We start from the raw sequence: 24,264 nt of genomic DNA on the forward strand, positions 1-24,264 counted from the left end.
CCATGAGGGCCTCGGACTCCCTGCTTCACGACTTATTCCTACAGAAACGCAAATCCACCAGCAGGTCCTCTTAAAGGGGCCTCTACTTTCTCTGCACCTTCCTGCTGTTCTGAGCCCAGATGACAACACCGGGCACCTCTGTCTCCTCCGGAGACCCAGGACTGCACCAGGCCCCGCCCCCTGGCTCTGAATGACAATTACGGGATACTGACCATCACTTCATGACTCTTACGTTGTTTTACTCTAGTTCATTCTTTAGAATTTTGGGTCTTAGGCTGAGTAACACATTATTTCTCACATTGTCTCCATAAACTATCCCTAAAACAATTATTTGCCTTAACAGAGAAAATGTCCGGGTACCTAAGAGAATTGGATTCCTGTAGCCTAATCCCCACCAGTCACAAAAGGGCTTCCCAACAACCTCAAAGCACTACCTTCCTCCAAATCTCGCCCTCACCGTGACCAGGACCTCAACAAGTGGACAAACTTTAAACTCTGCCAGGGACTTTGAAAGATTTATAATGTCCGTAGCTATGGGAAGCTCTTTCCCGCGTTTGGCAGCAGTAACAGCCTCGTGGAATTCTCGAGCTGCCAGGTACCCCACGGTCCCCACGGGTTTCCATGGCATCACCCCCGAGAACGGGAAGTGTTCCCTGTACCATTTACAGAGGTAGGGCCACCTCTAGGGCAGGAGCCAGAAAACTCTTTCTGTGAAAGGCCCAGCAGTAACTGATGCTTTTCAGGCCTCATGGAGCCCACCCACCCCATGGAGCCCACACGCGGCCATGAACATGCGGCCATGAACGCACGGCTGGCTGGACCTGGCCCGCAGGCCAGAGTCTGCAGCCCCAGATGTAAGAACACACGGAACAAACTCAAAATGGCTTCTACCTGACAAACCTCCACCTACTCACAGGCCTTTCTTCTCCAGACAGAACGCATGTCAGCTGCTCTCCACGGAACAGCCCCAGGCCCGTCCTGGCCACTCCTCCCTGGACGCACAGCAGGCCCTGGGATGGATGCATCCCCTGCGCCCTCCCCTGGTCTCCCCTCTCTGGGGCCTCCCGCAAGGGAAGCTCATCCGTCTCCAAATATATTCTTAGTAAACAACCATCTTCAGCTCTAAAAAGAAATGAGCCTTCAAGCCATGGAAAGAGGAGGAACCTCCAATGCATATGACTGAGCGAACGCAGCCAGTCTGAAAAGACTACAGACTGTGTGAATCCAACTCCATGACAGTCTGCAAAAGGCACAGTGATGGGGACAGTAAAAAGATCAGGGGTTGTCAAAGGGAGGGCTGAGCAGACAGGGCACAGGGGATTTTAGGGCAGTGAAACTACTCTGTTCAAGACCGTAATGGTGACTTCACGTCATCATAAATTTGTCCAAAACCAAAGAATATACAAACACCAAGAGTGAACCCCAAGGTAAACCATGGACTCTGGGTGATGGTTACGTGTCAGTGTAGGTTCATCAATTGTAACCAATGCACCGTCCGGTGGGGATGGTGACGATGGCGGGGGCAGAAGTCCATGGGAAACCTCTGTACCTTCCTCTGAATTTTGTTGTGAACCTAAAGCTGCTTTTAAAAATTGTCTTTTTCTAACAAGTCAACCTTCTAACGTATTTCCAGCTCTAGTGACATATCAACCTCACCAAACAAACATGTTAACCTGCCCAGCCCCCCGCCAAAGATCGACCAAGTCAATCCCACATTTCCATCTTCCTCTCCCAGCCTCAAAACCGGCTCGCCCACTGCACCACCCCAAGATCTTCCCAGCTCTGTCTGCAGGTCCACACATCCACACCGAGCTGCAGGCAAGACACTGTTAACATCTGCTCAGTGCAGACTTCCTACCCAAACTCTCCTTAAAATTTCTAACCACCTACACCCCAGCATATGTATTTATTTATTTAAACGGCAATTCACCATGAACGGCTGTACAAGTAGAAACATCACAGTTAAAATTCTGAGTGGCGTGAGCTCTGAGATGACATGCCTCTGGGAAGAAGAATCGTCCTTGTGGAGGAGAGGACAGGGACCCACACGTCAGCAGTTTTACAGGAAAGCAGGGCAACAAAGCCCATCACTCTGTCTGCCTCAAACCAGCTGCATCCAGGCCTTGTGCTTTGAGCTCTGGTTCCCCCAGTGAGTGCCTGCAGGACACACAGGTCTAAATTTAAGAAAGAGAAAAGGTTCTTCAGGACCACACAGCTGCTGTGTTACTGTGATGTCCTGCTGTCACAGATGGTTCTTCAAGTCCAGGCGCTTATTTGTTACGTAAGGACAGGTCCGTCACCCACCCAGAGACAGTCTTCAGAGGAAGGAAGTGTTCTCGGATCAGAACCCAAGGTCTCAAACATGACCAGAAAGACCCGTGTTCAACCCTGAGATAAATGCATAAGTGTCAGAGCCTCGGGACCAACTGACCTAACCCGAGAGTGTCCACGAATCCAAGGGCCCGGCCGACATGGGAGGAAGGTTTACATGTGAGGCTGGAAATAGCCCCAAACATAAAGAGACCTATGATTTCATTATTCTAAGTATTTCAAGAATTTGGACACTCAGCCTAACATTGAGAAGAGAATGATATTCCAGGTTCATACCTGAAGTTCATAAAGTGTTCTGAGCACGTCTAAGATCTCAAACGCAGACACACAGACAAACACACATATACACACATGCACAGACACACACAGAGACGCCCAGTCAGACATACACACACAGACACACACACAGACACTGACACACACAGAGACGCCGAGGCGCGCACGCGCGCGCGCACACACACACAAAGACACACACATACCCAGATACACACACCCAGACACATACACATACAGACACCCCCAGACATGCAGACATGGAGACACACACCCAGACACACACACACGCATAGACACACACACATACACACACGTGACACTTAACAGGACAAGGACAGTCCTACTTGAGTTAATCAAGTCTCAGTCCTGAAAGTATTTAATTTACATGAAATAAGTTTTTGAGAAATAAAACAGAGCACATTTGGGAAGAATCTACCAATAAAACCGTCAGGAGAACCGCATTCTAAACCACGCCGGTGGGAGAATCAGACAACGACAAGGATGTGACCCAAAAGCTGTATCTCTAAGCAGCTCTTCTTTTTTCACACTGATTCCCTAGAGGAAGGCAGCTATTTTTAAGGCAAAAAGATCCAACCGCTTTAAAGAAACACAAATTAAAATGCAGAGAAGTGTGAACTGCAATGAAATTTACAGTTGTTTTAACTAGAAGAAATCACTCTTCCCATTCAACAAAAACATCCTGACTAATAGTTCAAGGCCCTAAGAAAAGGCAAGGAAGCCGTCCTCAGCCCGTGTCTGCTCAGGATCTGTTGGATGCCCTACGACGATGGTGCACAGCGCCGCCGGCACTCACACGTTTCACTTCAAAGCCCACAAATGAAAGCGGTGTATCCGGGCACACCTCTAAACCCAGCCACGAGGCCTGTGAATTCCTAACGCGCCACCATCCACCAGCCCGCGTCCTGCACACGTGCAGCCTGACGCCGACCTCCAGGCAGGGGCTTGTCTCTGTGGGGCAGGCTCACAGGATGATGAAACGTAATTACATCCCAGACAGTTCTTAGCATATTCACCAAGTAATTCAACCTGGGTTTCCCTGTTCCCAGTAACAAATCCTGTGCTTGGTTAGTTCATGTTTATTTAGGGCAACATCTTAACTACGTTTATATGCGTCACCTAAGAGGAAAAGTCCACTGCACTGGTGGTGAAATCACAAATCCAGGTCCGGCTGAGGGACCGTCAGCCCCAGTAAATAATTTTTTCCAGTACTTTGAAAATGGTAAAGGAGCTCATCTTACCTGTTATGCTCTGAAATATAGATAAAAGATGAAAAACTTACTTTGCAACTATTTTTCCAGGAAACGTAGAAATTTTGTTCAAATTCATGGTAAAGATAAAATCTCTAAAGAGGAACGCTAAATCCAAATTTATAAGATATTAGAAATAAATGTGGCAGCAGAACGATGGCGCCAGAGATGTCCACGTCCTACTCCCCAGGACTTGTGAGCACTCCCCGGCATGGAAAAGGCACTTTGCAGATGGGATTAGGTCCAGGATCCTGGGATGAGAAGATAATCCCACATAATCAAATATGTCCGTAAAAAGCAGAGAACAGAGAGGGACCCTCAGAGAGACTTCCCTATGTTGCTGGATTTGAGGGCAGGGTGGAGGCAAGAACCGGGACCCGCACAGCACTTCTGGAAACTGGAAAAGCTTCAGAGGACCCACCCTGCGGACGCCTTGATTTCCGCCCAGTGAGACGGTGCCGGATTCCCGACCTACAGAGCTCTATGACGATCAATATATATTGTTTAAGCCAACAAGTTTGAGGTGATCTGTTACAAAGAAAAATCTGAATTCTCTCAGGATAAGCGCACTACGCTGACCCCAAAATTCCACGGATAACTGAGCAGTCACTGCTACCTGACATGTCTCTCACATATCTGCACAAATTACACGAGTACCATCAGAAAGAATAAAACGCCCTAGGAACATAGTAGGAAGAACTAGCTAACAGGCTGTCTGATCCCCAGCCCTACTCCTGGAATGACACGTGCCCTCAGAATGCTTACTGGGTTTGTGGCTGTGTCTTCATAATCCTCAAAGCCAGATTAACCGCTAACGTGTGGCGTCAGAGGGAACAGGTGTCCTGAAGATGGCATTTCACCACAAGGAACGGACTCAGGCCTGGGAGCCCCACCCCGCGGCACCCAGCCTGGGCCATTTCCTTCGTCCTAACGGACCCTACAGTGTTTTTCCCAAAGCATTTTGTTTAGGGATCATCAGTTCTTACACACACACACAGAGCTGTTATTACACCAACAGGCATTTTAAAAAGAAAAGAAAAAAAAAGCTTCAACGTAAACTTTTATGAAAAGAAATCGGTGGAAAAGAAGAGTGACCCCAATTAGCATTTTCCCAAAATACAGAGATAATCCAATATTGGAACAGGTAACAGCACCATTTCTCAGTAAATGATAGCACAACAGCTCATTGCCCTCTTAGTGGCAGAAATAAGTACAGCCTTTACTTTATACATAAACTACAATAAATCCAGAATTAGAGATTTGAAGGGAAAAATGAAATTAAAGTATTAAAGTAAAATAGAGCTGAATGTTTATGCAAAATCTGACAAAGGAAGGCTTTTTAAGCATGACACCAAAGTCAGAAATCATAAAGGGATACATTCCTCCGTGACTGTACGAAAGTTTACTTCTTGCATAAAAAATTGTAAAGTTGACCATCAACAGACAATTGGTACATATATACGACGGAATACCACACAGCCATAAAAAAGAATGAAATAGTGCCATTTGCAGCAACATGGATGGACTGGACCTAGAGATTGTCATACTAAGTGAAGTAAGTCAGACAGAGAAAGACAAATACCACAGGATTATCACTTATATGTAGAATCTAAAAAGTAATACAAATAAAGCTATATACAGAACAGAAATAGACTCACAGACACAGAAAACAAACTTGTGGTTACCAAAGGGGAAAAAGGAGGGGAGAGGGATAAATTAGGAATTTGGGATTAACACATGCATGCTACTATATATAAAATAGATAAACAACAAGGATTTACTGTATAGCACAGGGAACTATATTCAATATTTTGTAACTGCCTATAATGGAAAATAATCTGAAAAATATATATATACATATATATATAAAAAACTGAATCACTTTACTGTACACCTGAAATTAACACAATATTGTAACTCAACTATACATCAATTAAAAATTATAAAATTGAAACTTAAATGGCAATCTGAGAAGAAAAAATATTTGGATCATAAATATATGAAAAGAGTTAAAAGACCCAACCATGCAATTCACACACACAAAAGAGGAAAAAGCATATTCAACAGAACCACTAACCTAAGTAATAAATTAAATCGCCCATTACGTGTCACCTGTCAAACCAGTAATTATAAAGAGAATTTTAAAAGCAAATACTGTTAAGTGTGTAATCTTGGTGGGAAGGCAAACAGGTGCATTTTTCTGTATTGAAATACACACTGAAAATTTTTTAAATCTTCATACCTTTTGAAACGTTTTAACGCCAAAAATGTATTCTAAGGAAATAATAAAGTAACTAAATAGAGGTAATTCGTCCAAGCTGTATTCATATTACGAGAGAATTGGACATCATTGTCAACCTGAGAGGCTGGCTACATCAACTGAGGTGTACCAACCTAACAGTATTCATCTGTGGATAAAAACATTTTAACAGCTACGAAGTACACCACTATATGAGCAGACCTCAGTGGGCATAACCAGCCCACCCAGTTGACAATGATGTATACAACGGAATATTACTCGGCCACGAAAAAGAAGGAAATCCTGCCATTTACAACAGTATGGATGGACCTCAAGGTATTATGCTAAGTGAAATAAGCCAGAGAAAGACAAATACCATATGATCTCACTTATATGTGGAATGTAAAAAACAAAACAAATGAGCAAACATAAAACAGAAACAGTCATAGATACAGAGAACAAACTGGTGGTTGCCAGAGGGGAGAAGGATGGGAGGATGGACAACATAGGTGAAGGGGATTAAAAGACACAAACTTCCAGTTATAAAATAAATAAGTCACAGGGATGTGAGGTACAGCATAGGGAATATCGTCAATTATATTGTAACAACTTTGTGTGGTGACAGATGGTCATTGGTCTTATCATGATGATAATTTCATGATGTGTAACAATATTAAATCACTATGTTGTACACCTGAAACTAATATTGTATGTTCATTATAACTCAATAAAAATAAATATTTTAAAATATTTTTATGAACAAGAAGAGTTGCCATAATATACTGTATTAATTTGTTAAAACATCTGTTATTGAAACAATTGGTATAATCATTTTATTAATACATCTTGTGGAGATATATATATATAGAGAGAGAGAGAGACATAAAAATACATGGAAAGTAAACCAGGACAACAATGACCATCTCTGACCCAGCAATCCCACTCCTGGGCATAAACCCAGAGAAAACCATAATTCGAAAAGACATATGCACCCCAATGTTCACTGTAGCACTATTTACAGTAGCCAGGACATGGAAGCAACCTAAATGTCCATCAACAGAGGAACAGATAAAGAAGATGTGGTATATATATATATATATATATATATATATATATATATATATATATATATACACACACACACACAATGGAATATTACTCAGCCATAAAAAAGAACAAACTAATGCCATTTGCAGCAACATGGATGGACCTAGAGATTGTTATACTGAGTGAAGTGAATCAGACAGAGAAAGATAAATATCATATGATATCACTTACATGTGGAATCTAAAAAAAAGGGTACAAATTAATTTATTTACAAGACAGAAACAGAGTTACAGATGCATAAAACAAACCTATGGTTACCAGGGGGTAAGGGGCGGGGAGGGATAAATTGGGAAGTTGGGATTGAGATAACACACACTACGATATATAAAAAATAGGTAACTAATAAGGACCTACTGTGTAGCACAGGGACCTCTACTCAGTACTCTGTAATAGCCTATATGGGAAAAGAATCTAAAAAAGAGTGGATATATGTGTATGTATAACTGATTCACTTTGCTGTACACCCGAAACTAACACAACATTGTAAATCAACTATACTCCAATAAAAATTTAAAAAAAAACAATGACCATCTCTGAATCTTGTTTTGTTTATGCTAATCTCTTCAAGGTAAGATATAGTGCTTATATGATTTTTAAAAGAAGAGACAACTAACTTAACACAATTTACAATTACAGTGTTCACAATTTCTACAAGTAAGTCTCTGAACTAGCCAGAGAGAAGGTACTTTCACAAAGAATTTGTGTAATTTATTTTTAATATAAATTTACTTGCTGCTAAAACAGTTAAAATTATTTAGTTATAAAGGCAATGGATATTAGCCATCCTATGCCCAGGAGTCCTTGTAGGTAAGTGTGATCTTCCTGCAGATGTGAGGAGATCCAGGGCTCATGAGCATGGCCCCTCACTCACTCACGGGTGGTGGTGAAAGGAGACTGCAACGAGCCTGGCCACAGTCAAGGAAGGTTACTGACCCATCTGAGTGAGAGCCTGGGTCCCTACCGCCAAGCAAATGCTGGTTAACCTTACACATTCTGCCTCTATTTCATTCTGTAACATTAGAAACTGAATTCTCCACCAACACAACGGGTGACACCAGAGCCCTCCTGGCCTTCCTGCTGATAAAGGAGAAACGGAAGAACCCACTACTAGGTTTAGCCCCGTAAATAACCAACCCAAAGTGGACTCATGCATTTAATAAGGGAAAAAATTAGGTTTGTCAAAGTAAACACATTGTAAGAAATCAGGGGGCGTTCTAAAACCCTAACTAAAAACCAATGACTCTTTGCCCCCTGAAAATGAATAACATTTTAATAGACGGCTGCCTCTGGAAGCATAAGTCGATCATATATAGACGTTTAGGATCATAAATGGGTCCTATTTTGTTTCTCTTTCTCCATAACATTTGTCTCTGAGAAACACAGATCTGTTTGTAGTTACCCCGAGGAAAGTGAATTTTCTTCTGCAAAATAAATTAAGTTTCTGAATTCATAATTATTGTGGCTTGACCTGGAACCAGGGCTAAGAACGCTTTCTATAATTTCTCTCACTTTAAATGAAACAAAATATCAAAGTGCAGCCTGATTGTTTCCTTGTCAGAACACAACAGAAATATAAATACTGTGCTAAACTCGGTGTGAGGGATGCAGTCACAGGAATTACCATGCATGTCATTACTTACGCTGAACCACTGTATCCATGAAACGATAGCCATTTGAATAATTCCAGTAGATTGTTTCAAAAACAGTTTACTGTCATCCCAAAAAGTGCAAATGTGCGTTTTAAATTTGCATGCAAACCCGCTCCATTCAATGTTCCTAAGAGCCCCCATGCAAAATTCTAACGTTGAAGAGAAATGGTTCTATATCAAGATGATATGATCCCCGTATCTTTCTTATTCAGACTCTTGAAGATACCTAAGTACCATAGGTTAGACCATAAAAGTTAAGCAGGGTTTCTCAGCCTTGCCTCGTGACATTTGCACCAGATCATTCTCTGTTGGGGGGCATTGCAGGACGGTTCACATCATCGTGGCCTCAACCCCCTAGATGTCAGTAGCGCCCTCCCCCCAGCTGTGAAAACCAAAAATCTCTCTGGACATTGCCAATATCCCATGGGGGCAAAAGTGCCCCGTTTGAAAACCACAGATATAAAGGGAGACAGAGGACCCCCAAGGCCTGGAAGGGGAAATTATCACCAACTTGACGCCAATAAGCCTGAAAACCTCAGGTGCTTCTCAGCGGGGCTGGGGGCTGACCTCAGCCCCTGGGGGCATCTGGCAATGTCCGGAGCCGTGTTTGGTGCTCACAGTCAGGGGGAGGGTCCTGGCATCAGTGGGTGGGAATGTGGAACGCTGCCCTCGTCCTTCCACACCCATGACAGCCCACCACAGAGAATTCTCCGCTCCAAAATGTCAATAATAGTAATGAGTGTCTTTTAAACATTATCCCTACATTTCCATGAATTTCCACAGTTAAAGTTCTACCCAAAGGCAGAATCTGACAAAACTGCCCTTTTCAGCAACTCTGCCTGTAAACTGAAGGCAAGGCAGCTGCCGTGCCGGGGCGCTGGGGGGTGGGTGTGGGGAGGTGCAGAGGGGGCATCACAGGCCACTCTGGGGTTATCCGGGGCAGCAGGTGCCATGGAGGCTCCTCACGGGCCAGCTTTGCTGGCAGCTTCCGGAAATTGTCCCGAGAAGCCCGTTCCTCCAAGATTCAGTGTCTGCCGTGGACCAGGAGCCACACGTGGTCCCCTCCTCCCGTGGCCACAACACAGGCTCCTGGAAGCGTGGAGGCTGTCAGGGAGGCCCTGATTCCCGTCCCCAGGACTCTCTGGTCTGCCCTGTTAGGCGTCTTGGTCCCCAGGGAAGGACAGTCCAGCAGGGAGTGAGTTATCCATGGAAACACAGGGATGCCCTGTGGAGTGAGTTATCCATGGAAACACAGAGATGCCCTGTGGACTGGATCTGGAGGGGGAGTTAGGAGCCGCTCAGGCTGCTGGACCGACAGGTGGCAAGGGCATCAGTGGACCCACAGTATTAGGACGCAGCGGAGTTTCTGCTCTGAGCAAGGGCAGAGGGTCAGACCAGGGGTTCCTCTGAATCCCTCACTGGCACCACCACATCCCCTGCAAAAGCTCACGGGAGCCTGCAGAGACTCCCGCAGGTAGGACCACCAGGAACTCAGGCATCTGAGGCATGAAGCACACTCACTCACCCTCACCCACAAAGTCAAGGACTCAGACTAGCAGAGCCACTGGCCGGGGCCAAGGGGACGTGGAGTGGGCAGGGGAGACGGGAGTTACCCTCACCCCCGTAGTTCTTCTTCGCTGTGTCACGTATACATCTATAATGAAACTAAAGCAACCTGAACAACCTGTAACCTAGTTTCCGAAAGGCTGTGTTGGCTGTAGTTAGTACACAGGGCCCAGAAACCAGGAAGGGGTCAGGTGGAACTCAGTGAACTTTGTTCCCAGACCCTGACTAGGAGTTAGACTGTGCGATGAGTGGGGTAAAAGTAAGCGTGTTTGCATTTTATACGGGACGGAGGCATTTACAACAGAGAGTGCTATTGGACAGCGTGGGGATGAAGAATGGGATCCACGGAGCAGACTCCAGCGGCGGCTCCCACGGGGCCGCCCAGCATCTCCAAATAGGCTCCCTGCACCTCTGTCACTTTCCCTCGCTGGGATCGACCCCTTCCCAAACGGCAACATGAGCACAAACATCAACAACAACAACAAAGGCGTTTTCCAGCCTTCCTGGCGGCCAGACGCAGGCAAGGCCCCCGGGTCTGGCCCCCGACCTTCCCTGCGTGGGAGCAGGTATCCCTGGAACAAGGCCTGTGCCCGGGTACCAGGGCATCTCCTCATCATGCGGGGCCCTGCAGCGGGGCTGACAGCCTCGTACAGAACATCCCTAACCAGCCCCACCAAAAGGTCTGTGATGTGCCTAACATCTCTTCTTTGCAATTAAGAACCCTACCTAATTCCTGGAAAAAATATGCAGCTGTCCTCGCTAGCTGCAGGGAGTTTGATTAAAGAGCTGATAAGAGCACCGAAGAGACATCATGCCTTGTCTTTGCTGAACCAGAGGGGGAAGCAGTTTTTTGAAAAGAGAGAAGAAAAGGCTTGGTCTCCACCCCAATGTTCATTGCAGCACTATTTACAATAGCCAGGTCTTGGAAGCAACCCAAATGTCCATCAATAAATGGATAAAGAAGATGTGGTACATATATGCAATGGTATATTACCCAGTCATAAAAAGGAACAAAATTGGGTCACTTGTAGACATGTGGATGGACCTAGAGACTGTCATACAGAGTGAAGTAGGTCAGAAAGAGAAAAACAAATATCATGTATTAATGCATATATGTGGAATCTAGAAAAATGGTAGAGTTGAACTGGTTTGCAAGGCAGAAGTGGAGACACAGATGTAGAGAACAAACGTATGGACACCAAGGGGGGAAAGCGGGGTGGTGGTAGTGGGATGAATTGGGAGATTGGGATTGACATATACACACTAATACATATAAAATAGATAACTAATAAGAACCTGCTATGGGCTTCCCTGGTGGCGCTGTGGTTGAGAGTCCGCCTGCCGATGCAGGGGACACGGGTTCATGCCCCGGTCCGGGAAGATCCCACATGCCGTGGAGCGGCTGGGCCCGTGAGCCATGGCCGCTGAGCCTGCGCATCTGGAGCCTGTGCTCCACAACGGGAGAGGCCACAACAGTGAGAGGCCCGCGTACCGCAAAAAAAAAATAAAATAAATAAAAAAAATAAAAAAGAACCTGCTGTATAAGAACAGAGAACTCCACTTTGCTGTACAGTATAAACTAACACAACATTGTAAAACAACTCCACCACAATAATAAAATAAATAAATAAATAAAAAGGAAAGAAAAGGCTTGGTCTCCTCAAGGCTCTTCCACAAAACTCCCACCAAAAAATGACTGTGTTCCGGGCTATGGAGACTGACACCCCATGTCAACATCTTTTTCTGAGAGCATCAAGAAGGTAAAAGAAGGTCTTAGGACACGGAGGTGCAGACATGTGAGGTGGCGCCAGGTGAGATGCACGAGGGGTAGAAGAGGAGGGAGGAAGGTCATCAGGGAGCCAGTGACAAGGGTCCACCTGAAATTTCAACATCGTTCATGCCTTAAATCTCTCCTGGAGTAAGAAATAAGATAGACTACAAATTGCCGCCTCTTCCTTTGAAAAACCAATGAAAGCCTCTATCTATAAAGGCTTCACTGATTATTTTATTCATTGGCATCAGGGGAAGTAAAAGGTCACACCTCTGCTCTCAAATACACTCCAAATGTGAGTGCAGATGGCTGAGTGGGCTGCGGCCCTCTGGGGGTTTCCTGAGAACACGCTGCCGCCCCAGGTGTTTTAGAAACGAACAGCAGTCAGATTGCCCCTGAAGGGACATCTGTGCCCCGTCTCACTCGCCATCAGTGAGTCTCAGACACACACGCAGAGCCACCGCCACAAACTCGTGGAAGCCCTTTATAAGCCTGGTAAGGTCATTCGACGTACCTGGAGAAGCCCCATTCCGGGTGTGAGGTTTCACCGCGGTCACGCCCACGTGTGCCCGCAGAGCCCCTCCTCCCAGCACACATGTGACAGCACATGTGACATGTGACGCCAGCAGGACCAGAACCCAGACCTCATCTCACGCTCGCTCCCTGGATCTCCAGTGGCCCCTCCCCTCCTTCCCAACCACTACACACAAGCACCGCATTTCTGAGCCGCTTACAGACACGCCTCCATCTGAGCAGTAAAGTCCTCTGCTAGAAACTGCGAGACTGCCCCCTGGGTATTTACCCACCTCCACCACCTCCATCACCTGCATCACCTCCATCATTGCATCACCTTCATCACCTGCATCACCTCCATTACCTGCATCACCTCCATCACTGCATCACCTCCATCACTGCATCACCTCCATTACCTGCATCACCTCCATTACCTGCATCACCTCTATCACCTCCATTACCTGCATCACCTCCATCACTACATCACCTCCCATCACTGCATCACCTCCCATCACCTGCATCACCTCCATCAACACTACTACCAGCACCTCCCGCCGTGTGGACATGGCCCAGAGGATGAAAGGGGTCACACGGTACCTGAGCAGTCCCCATGGTGGCGGAGCCGGTGCGGGCCGGGTGTTCACGGGCAGCTGCTGGGAAACCGGGCTGCTACGGCCGGGCCTCAGATGGTGGGAAGGCCTATGATGAGGAATGGATAGAAATGGGGAAAACATGATAAAAAAGGGTAAACAACCTCCCCCATGGAAAAAGAAACATATGGAATGTACATTAAAAAAATGACACTGAGCAATAATTAAATCAATCTAGAACAGCAATATGGCAAGAATGAAATAGGCAGAGACGCTGTACATAAAAAATAACACCAGGTATTTTTAAATAAGACCGTGGAACCGAGAACCCTGTAGGCACCTACATCACGTGGGCATTATGCAAGTATTTCGATTTTCAAGCTGGATTTGAGGTTATGATAGACAGATTTCCCAACTTCAAAATATTCACCCAAAGAGAAATAATAAAACCATACTTTAAATTAGGGGTGATGATTCCGCATATAACTTGAGGATGGAAGCGATATTTGTGAACTTAGACTGGTTCTGCAAAGAGCCAGGCAGGTTCCAAGAAACAAAAGAACAGTCCCAGGGAATATTAATAATCGATCATTTTCTTTCCACGAAAAAAGAGTGCTATCCCCAGATAAACCCAAACACAGCATTTTTTTAAAAGAGGTGCTAGTTCATATACCTTGATAAATTATAAAGCCTCTGCCCTTTTTTCATCGCATACTGATACACGAAATCACTGTTTCCCCCAAAATGAACCAGATGAAAGAGGAACATGCATTTTTTTGAGAAGACTTGTTTATAACATCACACTGGAAAGTGTGCTGTGCTTTATTCATACTGAGCTTGTAGGAACACAAACGCTCACCCACAAAACACTTCACATGGCCCTGAAACACCGTGGTCACATCAGATTAATTTCCACGAATCCGGAAGAGCTGCATGCTGTACCCCATCTTCTGAAAATCCTGTTTTGTCAGCAAAAGCTCTGACCAACCACCAGTCTGATCACATGCTACTAAACGTCATGTACTTACTTTCAAAGGTACGATCCTAAAAAGTTGAGAAAATGAGCCATATTTACTGTAGCAAGCACCCGCCACAAGCACTGATTACAATACACAAATGGATATCCACCCTTGGTCTCCGGTAACCAGTTAACACACATGTGTTGTGACTATCAATCTAAACTGTATATTAGTTCCAAGTTATTGAAGGTTAAAATGCCCGACCCTCCCAGAATTGACGTCCGGCTCATCTGCTGGACTAATTCACTTACTGTATCACCAAGATCTCTCCATGTCAGCACAGTTAGGCCCCCTTTTAATGAACTTTACTGCATTTCACAGAGACTGTGATTTTTACAAACTGAAGGTCTGTAACAACCCTGCATAAAGCAAGTCTGTTGTGTCATTTTTCCAACAGCCTTTACTTGCTTCATGTGTCTAAGTCACATTTTGGTAACTCTCACTATTTCAAACTTTTTCATTAGTATTGTATTTGTTACGGTGATCTGTGATCGGTGATCTTTGATGTTACTATTGTAACTGTTTTGGGCATCACGAACCTCGCCCGTGTAAGACGGGAACTGAATCGTTAAACGTTGTGTGTGTTCTGATTGCTCCACCGGCCATTCCCCATCTCTCCCTCTCCTCAGCCTCCCTGAGATACAACAGTACCGAAACTAAGCCAGATAAGAACCCTACAAGGGCTTCTAAGTGTTCAAGTGAAAGGAAGAGGTGCACGTCTCTCACTTTAAGTCAAAAGCTAGAAATGATTAAGCGTAGTGAGGAAGGCATGTCAAAAGCTGAGACAGGCTGAAAGCTGGGCCTCTTGCACCCGTCAGCCAAGTTGTGAGTGCAAAGGAAAAGTTCTTGAAGGAAATTGAAAGTGCTCCTCCAGTGAACACACAAATGATAAGAAAGCAAAACAGGGTTTCCCTGGTGGCGCAGTGGTTGAGGGTCCGCCTGCCGATGCAGGGGACGCGGGTTCGTGCCCCGGTCCGGGAAGATCTCACATGCTGCGGAGCGGCTGGGCCCGTGAGCCATGGCCGCTGAGCCTGCGCATCCGGAGCCTGTGCTCCGCAACGGGAGAGGCCACAACAATGAGAAGCCCACATACCGCAAAAAAAAAAAAAAGAAAGCAAAACAGCCTTATTGCTCATTTGGAGAACGTTTCAGTGTCTGGTTAGAAGATCAAATCAGCCACACATTCCCCTAAGCCAAAGCCTCATCCAGATCAAGGCCCCAACTCTCTTCAATTCTGTGAAGGCTGAGAGAGATGAGGAAGCCGCAGAAGAAAAGTCTGAAGCTAGCAGAGGTTGGTTCATGAGGTTTAAGGAAAGAAGCCGTCTGTATGACATAACAGTATAAGGTGAAGCAGTAGGTGCCGATGTAGAAGCTGCAGCAAGTCATCCAGAAGACCTAGCTAAGATAATTAGTGATTTTCAGTGTGGATGAAACAGGCTTCTCTTGGAAGAATATACCATCTAGGACTTTCATAGCGAGAGAGGAGAAGTCAATGCCCGGCTTCAAAGCCTCAAAGGACAGACTGACCCTCTTGTTAGGGGCAAATGCAGCTGGTGACCTTAAGTGAAAGCCAACGATCATTTACCATTCCGAGACTCCTAGGGCTCTTAAAAATTATGCTAAATCTACTCTGCCTGTGCTGTATAAGTGGAACAACAAAGCCTGGATGACAGCACATCTGTTTATAACATGGTTTACTGGATATTTTCAGCCCACTATTGAGACCTACTGCTCAGAAAAAGATGCTTTCAAAATATTACTGCTCATTGACAAGGCACCTGGTCACCCAAGAGCTCTGATGGAGATGTGCAATGAGATTAATGCTTTCAGGCCTGCTAATGCAATCTCCATTCTGCAGCCCACAGATCAAGGAGTAATTCCTACTTTCAAGTCTTATTATTTAAGAAATATATTTCATAAGGCTGTAGCTACCAATAGCTACCACAGACAGTTATTCCTCTGATGGGTCTGGGCAATCGAATAAAGTCAATTGAAAACCTTCTGGAAAGGAGTCTCAATTCTGGGTGCCATTAAGAACATCCGTGGTTCATGGGAAGAGGTCAACATATCAACATTGACAGGAGTTTGGAAGAAGTTGGTTCCATCCCTCAGGGATGACTTTCAGGGGTTCAAGGCTTCAGGGGAGGAAGGAACTGCAGATGTGGTGGAAACACAAGAGAACTAGAATCAGAAGCGGAGCTTGAAGATGTGACTGAATTGCTGCAATCTTGTGATGAAACTTGAAAAATGAGGAGTTGCCTCTTATGGATGAGCAAAGAAAGTAGCTTCTTGAGAGGGAATCTACTCCTGGTGAAGATGCTGTGAAGGTTGTTGAAATGACAACAGAGGATTTAGAATATTACAGAAACGATAAAGCAGCAGCAGGGTTTGAGAATATTGACTCTACATTTTTTTAACGTTGCTTTTTAAAAAATTCTTCTTCATATTCTTTTCCATTACCGTTTCTTACAGGATATTGAATGTAGTTCCCTGTGCTATACACTAGGACCTTGTTTATTGGCTGCAATTTTGAAAGAAGTTCTGTGGGTAAAATGCTATTAAACAGCATCACCTGCTACAGAGAAATCCTTCCTGAAAGGGTCAATCAGTGCAGCCAACTTCAGTGTTGTCTTAAGAAACTGCCACCCCAGCCTTCAGCAACCACCACCCCGATCCGTCAGCAGCCTCAACGTCAAGCCACGACCCTCCTCCAGCAAAAGATTACAATTCACTAAAGGCTCACATGATGGTTAGCGTTTCTTAGTAATAAAGTACTTTTTAATTAAGGTAAGTACATTGTTTTTTTTAGGCACAATGCTATTGCCCACTTAATAGACTACAGTATAGTGTGAGCATAACTTTTATATGTACTGGGAAACCAACAACTTTGCGTGACTTGCTTTATGGCGGTGGCCTGGACTGGAACCCACAGTATCTCAGAGCTGTGCCTGTACTTAATTATCTTTTTCTTGCCTTGAAGACTCACAACTGGCCCTACAAATCCCTTACTGTGACGCATTTGTGTTGTTTCCAATTTCCTCCAACTGGTAACAATTCCGTATATATTTTTGATTGCTCTCAGTGAGATTATGCAGAATAGGTTTCTATGAGTAGAATTACTGGGTCAAAGGATATCCACATTATTAGCCCCAAATACTGCCCAAACATTTGTACCTATTTACCCATCACATAGTATCAATTTTGTTTGTTTTTGCCTCTGTTGAAAAGAAAGTTTCTCATTGTTTTCATTGAGTTTCAGGGCCTTTTAATATGACTATTGATCAAATGTATTTCTGTATAAGTTGTCTGTTCCATAGATTAGCCTACTTCTTTGGGGTGATAAATTTTTAATTACCAAACAAGTATCTCTTTATAAATTCCAGAATTTTATACTTCTGCTCTGTAGGTTACAAACGTTTTATTTCATTGTCATTCATGTGTTAACTTCATCAATGGTATCTTGCAACAATTTACATGGGTTTAACATTATTTATGTGTCCAAATATATCAATCCTTTCCTTAACCGTTTCTGTGATTAGAAAGATCTTCCCAATTCCACAATTTAAGAGATATTTTCTATTAACTTTTCTTTTAGCCCGTCTATAACTATTTTTAATGACTGGAACTTTTTAAAATGTATTTGAAACTTTTTTGAGTTGTGAAATAGAAATTAATTTTTTTCTCTCCAATGGCAACCAGTTACCACAACAAATTGGCCAAATAATCCATATTTTCTCCACCAACTTGAAAATGCCACTTAAATAGAGAAGTTTGTTCTGCAGATCTGTCTACCTTCTGTAGCATTAGAATGAGATTTTTCTCTCCAGTAGACCAGAACTCCCACCATTCAGATTTTTCTTTAAAACTCTTTTTTGGACAATCTTGTGAATTGATTCTTCTAGTTAATTTTATTATCCCTTAATTAACTCCTCTCTCCCCACCTTTATTGCCCTTCCAAACAGGATTCTGACTAACATTACAGCGTACGAGAGCACATGTATGTACACACATGCACACACATGCACACCTGAAGGGAAGTGATGTGTTTCAGTACTGAGTTTCCCACTACAGTGTCTCCCTATACCAAGCACTTGGTAATGTCTTATGTCCTTTCCAAGCATTTTATCACTTTTTCCCCTATAGCCCTCATCCATTCCTGTTTTATCCCAAGGTATTTGGTAGGGTTTGACGTTTTTGAGAGTGGACCTCAAAAACAAAATTATTTTATGGTGTGCACTATAAGGATTTTTATTTATTAGTTTTTTATGTGTCCTATATAATCAATGTTCCTACTGATCTAGCAGATTTTGTATATCTTCCATTTTTCACTGAAATTAAGTCTTGATTTCCAATATTTTATCTCCTTTATTTTCCCATATAACCTTAACTAGAGACCCCAGAATAATATGGACTAATAGTGATCATTCTGACATTGTTACTTTGTTCCATATTTTAGTATTTCCTCCATGACTACCATGCTTGCTGTGGTTTCTGATTATATTCTTACCCCTGTTGAGAAAGGTTCCTGCCAATGCTCTTTCACTTAGAATTTATCATAAATGGCTACTGTATTGTTTCAAGGTCTTTCAGTATCTACTGATACAACTGTATGTATTTTTTCTTTTTTAACATGTTCATCTTATTCATTCCCACAATAGAGATTCTATTATTGAAATAATCTTAAATTTATGGAACAGAGCCTACTTGGTCTTATTTAATATACAGTTAATTCAATGTGCTGTTTATGAAATTTACATTTACACTCTTAAGTGAAATTAGCCTTTTTCTGATCCATTACTACATTATGGGGTTATTCATTATAAATAAATTATTTATAATTCATTATAAAAGAGTGATGCTTATTTCTCTGAAATAGTTTAGATAACATAGAATTATCAATTCCAAAAAGTTTCTGTAGAATTTACCTATGAAACTGAGCCAGTGCCTTTCATAAAAGCACATTTATGAAAAAATTTTAATTTTCCCATGGCTACTGTTCCAGTCACATTTAATAACCTTTGTTGAGTCAACTTATGGCATTTATATTCACCAAGAAAACCAACAATTTCATCTTGATTTTCCAACTTCTCAGCAAAAATGTCTACAGATTATCATATGATTTTCTTTTAACTTTATTATTTGTGATTCTATCACATTTTCCATCTCGAATTCTTTATATTCTTGAATTTCCTCTTTATTTTCTTTATTAATCTTGCCCCAAGTTTATTCTCAGTACATTTTTTGCATGTTCTTGTAAACATCACAGAACTCTGTATTGTATTTAATCCAACCTGAGAGTCCATTTTTAATCTTTTTTTTTTTTTTTTTTGGCCACGCCACACAGCTTGCGGGATCTCAGTTCCCCAACCAGGGATTGAACCCAGGCCACAGCAGTGAAAGCCCAGAATCCTAAGCACTAGGCCACCAGGAAACTCCCTGTTTTTAATGTTTGAGTTTTGCCCATTTACATTTATTGTGATTACTGATAAACTGGAACTTATTTTGTCCTGATAGTTCATGTTTAATTTAATGTTTTTCGTTGTACATTTCACTATCTTATATAGCAGAGGATATATACTATCTTACATCCCCAACCTTTTTGGCACCAGGGACCAGTATCGTAGAAGACAATTTTTCCACAGCCGGGGTGGGGATGTGATGGTTTCTGGATGATTCAAGCACATTACATTTATTGTGTACTTTATTTCTATTATTATTACATTGTAATAGATAATGAAATAATTTTACAACTCACCATAATGCAGAATCAGTGGGGGCCCTGAGCTTGTTTTCCCTTGCCACTCACTGATAGGGTTTTGATATGAGTCTGCAAGCAATTGATTTATTATGGTCTCTGTGCAGTCAAACCTCTCTGCTAATGGTAATCTGTATTTGCAGCTGCTTCCCAGCACCAGCATCACTGCCTCAGCTCCACCTCAGATCATCAGGAATTAGATTCCCATAAGGAGCACGCAACCTAGATCTCTCGCATGTGCACTTCACAGCAGGGTTCGAGCTCCTGTGAGAATCTAATGCTGCTGCTGATCTGACAGGAGGTGGAGCTCAGGCGGTCATGTGAGTGATGGGGAGAGACTGTAAATACAGATGAAGCTTCGCTCGCTCACCTGCCGCTCCCCTCCTGCTGTGCAGCCCGGTTCCGCTACTGGTCCGTGGCCAGGGGGTTGGGGACCTCTGTTGTATAGGATTTTCATTGTACTTTCTTTGTACCTATATATTTTATTTCTCCCTTAAACGTTTTAACATATGCAATTATATATGTTTTTCTAGCAAAGCCATCAATTAACCAGTATCTCTAACATCCTCTTGAACAAAACAAGGACTTCAGCGCTACGCTCTCACTTTCCCAAGTGTAGACTTCCCTCCCCCATACCACATCTGCTCTGATATTACCGTTATGTGGATTCCAAGTATGGTTGCTTATCAAACAAAGAGAAAATGTATTCCTCATTCTAAAATCAATACTCATAAATGTGTCTTTGATATTTTTGCTCACATCTTTCTGGGTTAATTTTTCCTCATCCTCAAAAACATGCTCCTGTTTTTCTTTCAACATGGTCTCTGTGGGGTCAAATGTCCAAGTCCTTGTATGTCTGAAAACATCTCTATTTCACCTTCAATATTGAATGACAGTTCGACTAAGTATAGAATTCAAGAAATTCAACAGATATCTCCAGGCACCTATTGTTCCTGTTGAGACATTTCTTGTCAATCAGTACGCAAGTTCTATTTCCTAGACCAAGTCTCTCAGGATCCTGTCTTGACTCTGGAGTGTGTCATGTTTCACAATGATGGTTTTTCTTTGCCTTTATTCCAGCCTCGCAGGTGGTTCCATTTTTCAATCTGAAGACCGTTTTCCTCCATTTGGGGAATTAACAGCCCTTTGATCACAAATACTGATTAACCACCTTTTTTTTTTATAATTCCCTTCTTTAGCATTTTTGCCTTTTGGATCCAAGTACTGCAACATTAACTGTGCTTCCTCATGTTCTCTCTTTACCTTTTTTGTGCTTAATTCTAGGGAATTCCTTCAGCTTGATCTTCTAGTGCACTGAATTGTTTTTCAGCTATGCTTGACCTGTGACTACTGAGTTTTCATCTCAAGGGCTATCATTGTTATAATATTTCTACTTGGTGCTTTTATATAATGACCCATTCTTGCTTTACAGGTGTTCCACATGGCATATTGGTTAAAAACACAGGATCTGAAGCAGAGGTTTGAACCCAGGAGCCTCTCTTTACCAGTAACACATCCTCTGCATGCCCGTCTCCTAATCGGTAGCTGCTGATAACAGGACTTACCCCATGAGGCAGTTATAAGGGCTAAGTCCTTATTACTCATGTAAAGTCCTCAGAACTTCAACAGAAACATCTTAAGAGCTCAGCGATAACACAGGAGTGGTCTCTGGGGCCAGTAACGTACTTTGGCTGTATGAACCCATCCACCCTGCTTTTCACTGCCTCTACTGATTTTAAGGGGAAACGAAACTAAATTCTACTCTAAAATTCTTCCTTTTTCATGGCATCTGCTCCTGCTTTGCAGATGAAATGGGAAATCTCCCTTCAAAGACATATGAGGGCTTTTTCTAAGTTCTCTTCTGGTTTCTCCTTCAGGAGGTCACCATTTATAACTCAGTGTGTTTTGCCTGTCAAGTGATGATTGCCTTCAAATGGCCTAGATTTTACCATCTACTCACCCTCATCCTTCCACAGTCCAAGCAGCCTGAGTCCGGCTTCTGGGTTCCAGAAAGTGGACAGGCAGGCTGCCACTGAGAAGGATGACAGCCATCCCGAGACTGATTAGCTGGAAAAGTGTGGGCCCCACACTTGGTGAGGCAAGGAGGAGTCTCAGCGTCCCAGGCTCTTATGAGTGTTCACAGCTGGGGGTGTGAGAATGTGCCCCCCCCCCAACCCACTGGGCCCGGGTTGCAGAGGGAAAATGTTCGGGTCGGCAGAGCAGGCCGCAAGGAAGATCCGATCAGCAGCATCTGTGGGCTTTTAGGCCCTAAACCTCCTGTAAACGACACCGTGTAATTTTCATATAAACTTAACTTTCCATTTTTATTCCTTGGTGCTAAAAGGCATAGGATTTAAGAAACGTAACGCACACACGCACGCACGCTTCAAGAACGGAAAGCAGACTGTGAAAGCGCGCACGCTTCAAGAACGGAAAGCAGACTTTATTTTACAAAAAGTATTTTCCCTAATAGAAACAGATGAAATGATAGGAACCTACTTTCCAAATCACAAAATAACATTTTCTTAATTATATCATACGCACACAAGTATAAACATTATACCAAATATTCTCTACCTAATTTATGATATCCATAATTATTTCAACTGGCCATCCTAAAATGTCTCAGGTTTTTTTACCCTCTAAAAAGGAATATAAACCACTGTGCTATGCATGTGATAACAGGAACTGCAGATCATGTATGTTTGCTCTCTTGATACTTTAATAAGATGAGAAGGGGACTTCCCTGGTGTCCAGTGGGTAGGACTCTGCATTCCCAGTGCAGAGGGCCCAGGTTCCATCCCTGGTCATGGAACTAGATCCCACATGCATGCTGCAACTAAGAGTTCACATGCTGCAACAAGGATCCTGTGTGCCGCAACTAAGTCCGAGCACAGCCAAAATAAATAAATAAATTTTAAAATAATAATAATAATAATCAGATGAGAAAATGTAGAAATTTCAAGTTCTGTTTAGTTGGTTAAAAGGTAATCTTTTTTTTTTTATTGGTGGCTTGTGGGATCTTAGTTCCCCCACCAGGGATTGAACCCGCTCCCCCTACAGTGGAAGGGCAGAGTGCTAACCACTGGACAACCAGGGAAGTCCCAAGGTAATCTTGATTCAAGATAGTACTGAAATAAGAATACCTTCTATGGTAGCTAAGAAGAGGTTATGGTAAAGCACAACCGAACACAGCAATGACACGTGTGTTCTACTTTTCTCATTTTGTCCCTGATACGATACACAGATATCAATCATTCCTCACTTGGTCCCTGCAGCCAAAGCCAACATCCTCCCCATTTTCCAACAAACTTGAATTAACTGCCTTCTCCATATCCACAGACAAGGGAAGAAAGCAGAGCCTGTTCCCAGAGATGTATTCTAAGTATCACAATGAGGCGAAAATAATTCACTCAATATATTATCATTTCTGAACAGAACTTATCATGTTTCGTCCAAGCATCACATCAGAGGCGAGTGCCCATGTTTAGGGAATGAGATCATCTATTAAAGCTTTAAGAAATAAACACGTCTCAATAGATGCAGAAAAAGCTTTGGACAAAATTCAACACCCATTTATGATAAAAACTCTCCAGAAAGTAGGCATAGAGGGAACCTACCTCAACATAATAAAGGCCATATATGACAAACCCACAGCCAACATCATTCTCAATGGTGAAAAACTGAAAGCATTCCCTCTAAGATCAGGAACAAGACAAGCATGTCCACTCTCGCCACTATTATTCAACATAGTTTTGTAAGTTTTAGCCACAGCAATCAGGGAAGAAAAAGAAATAAAAGGAATCCAAATCGGAAAAGAAGAAGTAAAGCTGTCACTTTCTAAAGATGACATGATACTATACATAGAGAATCCTAAAGATGCTACCAGAAAACTACTAGAGCTAATCAATGAATTTGGTAACGTAGCAGGATACAAAATTAATGTACAGAAATCTCTTGCATTCTTATGCACTAATGATGAAAAATCTGAAAGGGAAATTAAGGAAACACTCCCATTTACCATTGCAACAAAAAGAATAAAATACCTAGGAATAAACCTACATAAGGAGACAAAAGACCTGTATGCCGAAAACTATAAGACACTGATGAAAGAAATTAAAGACAATACAAACACATGGAGAGATATACCATGTCCTTGGATTGGAAGAATCAACACTGT

At 43.0% G+C, this 24,264-nt stretch overlaps 1 protein-coding gene across 1 annotated transcript in view; it reads right to left on the bottom strand.

Annotated features, from left to right (window-relative positions):
• DLGAP2 (DLG associated protein 2) overlaps positions 1-24,264 on the bottom strand; it is a gene marked incomplete at its 3' end in the record, with an annotated part of 702,831 nt that overhangs the window by 597,048 nt on the left and 81,519 nt on the right. The window contains exon 2 of the mRNA XM_082680415.1: positions 13,318-13,419. Within this exon, the coding sequence (XP_082536541.1) occupies positions 13,318-13,332 (15 nt within the window). The 5' untranslated portion in view covers positions 13,333-13,419. The remainder of the gene's footprint in view (positions 1-13,317; positions 13,420-24,264) is intronic.

This window comes from Grampus griseus (genome assembly GCF_964374135.1).
Source record: "Grampus griseus genome assembly, chromosome: 21".
In the NCBI taxonomy this organism is placed as follows: domain Eukaryota; kingdom Metazoa; phylum Chordata; class Mammalia; order Artiodactyla; family Delphinidae; genus Grampus; species Grampus griseus.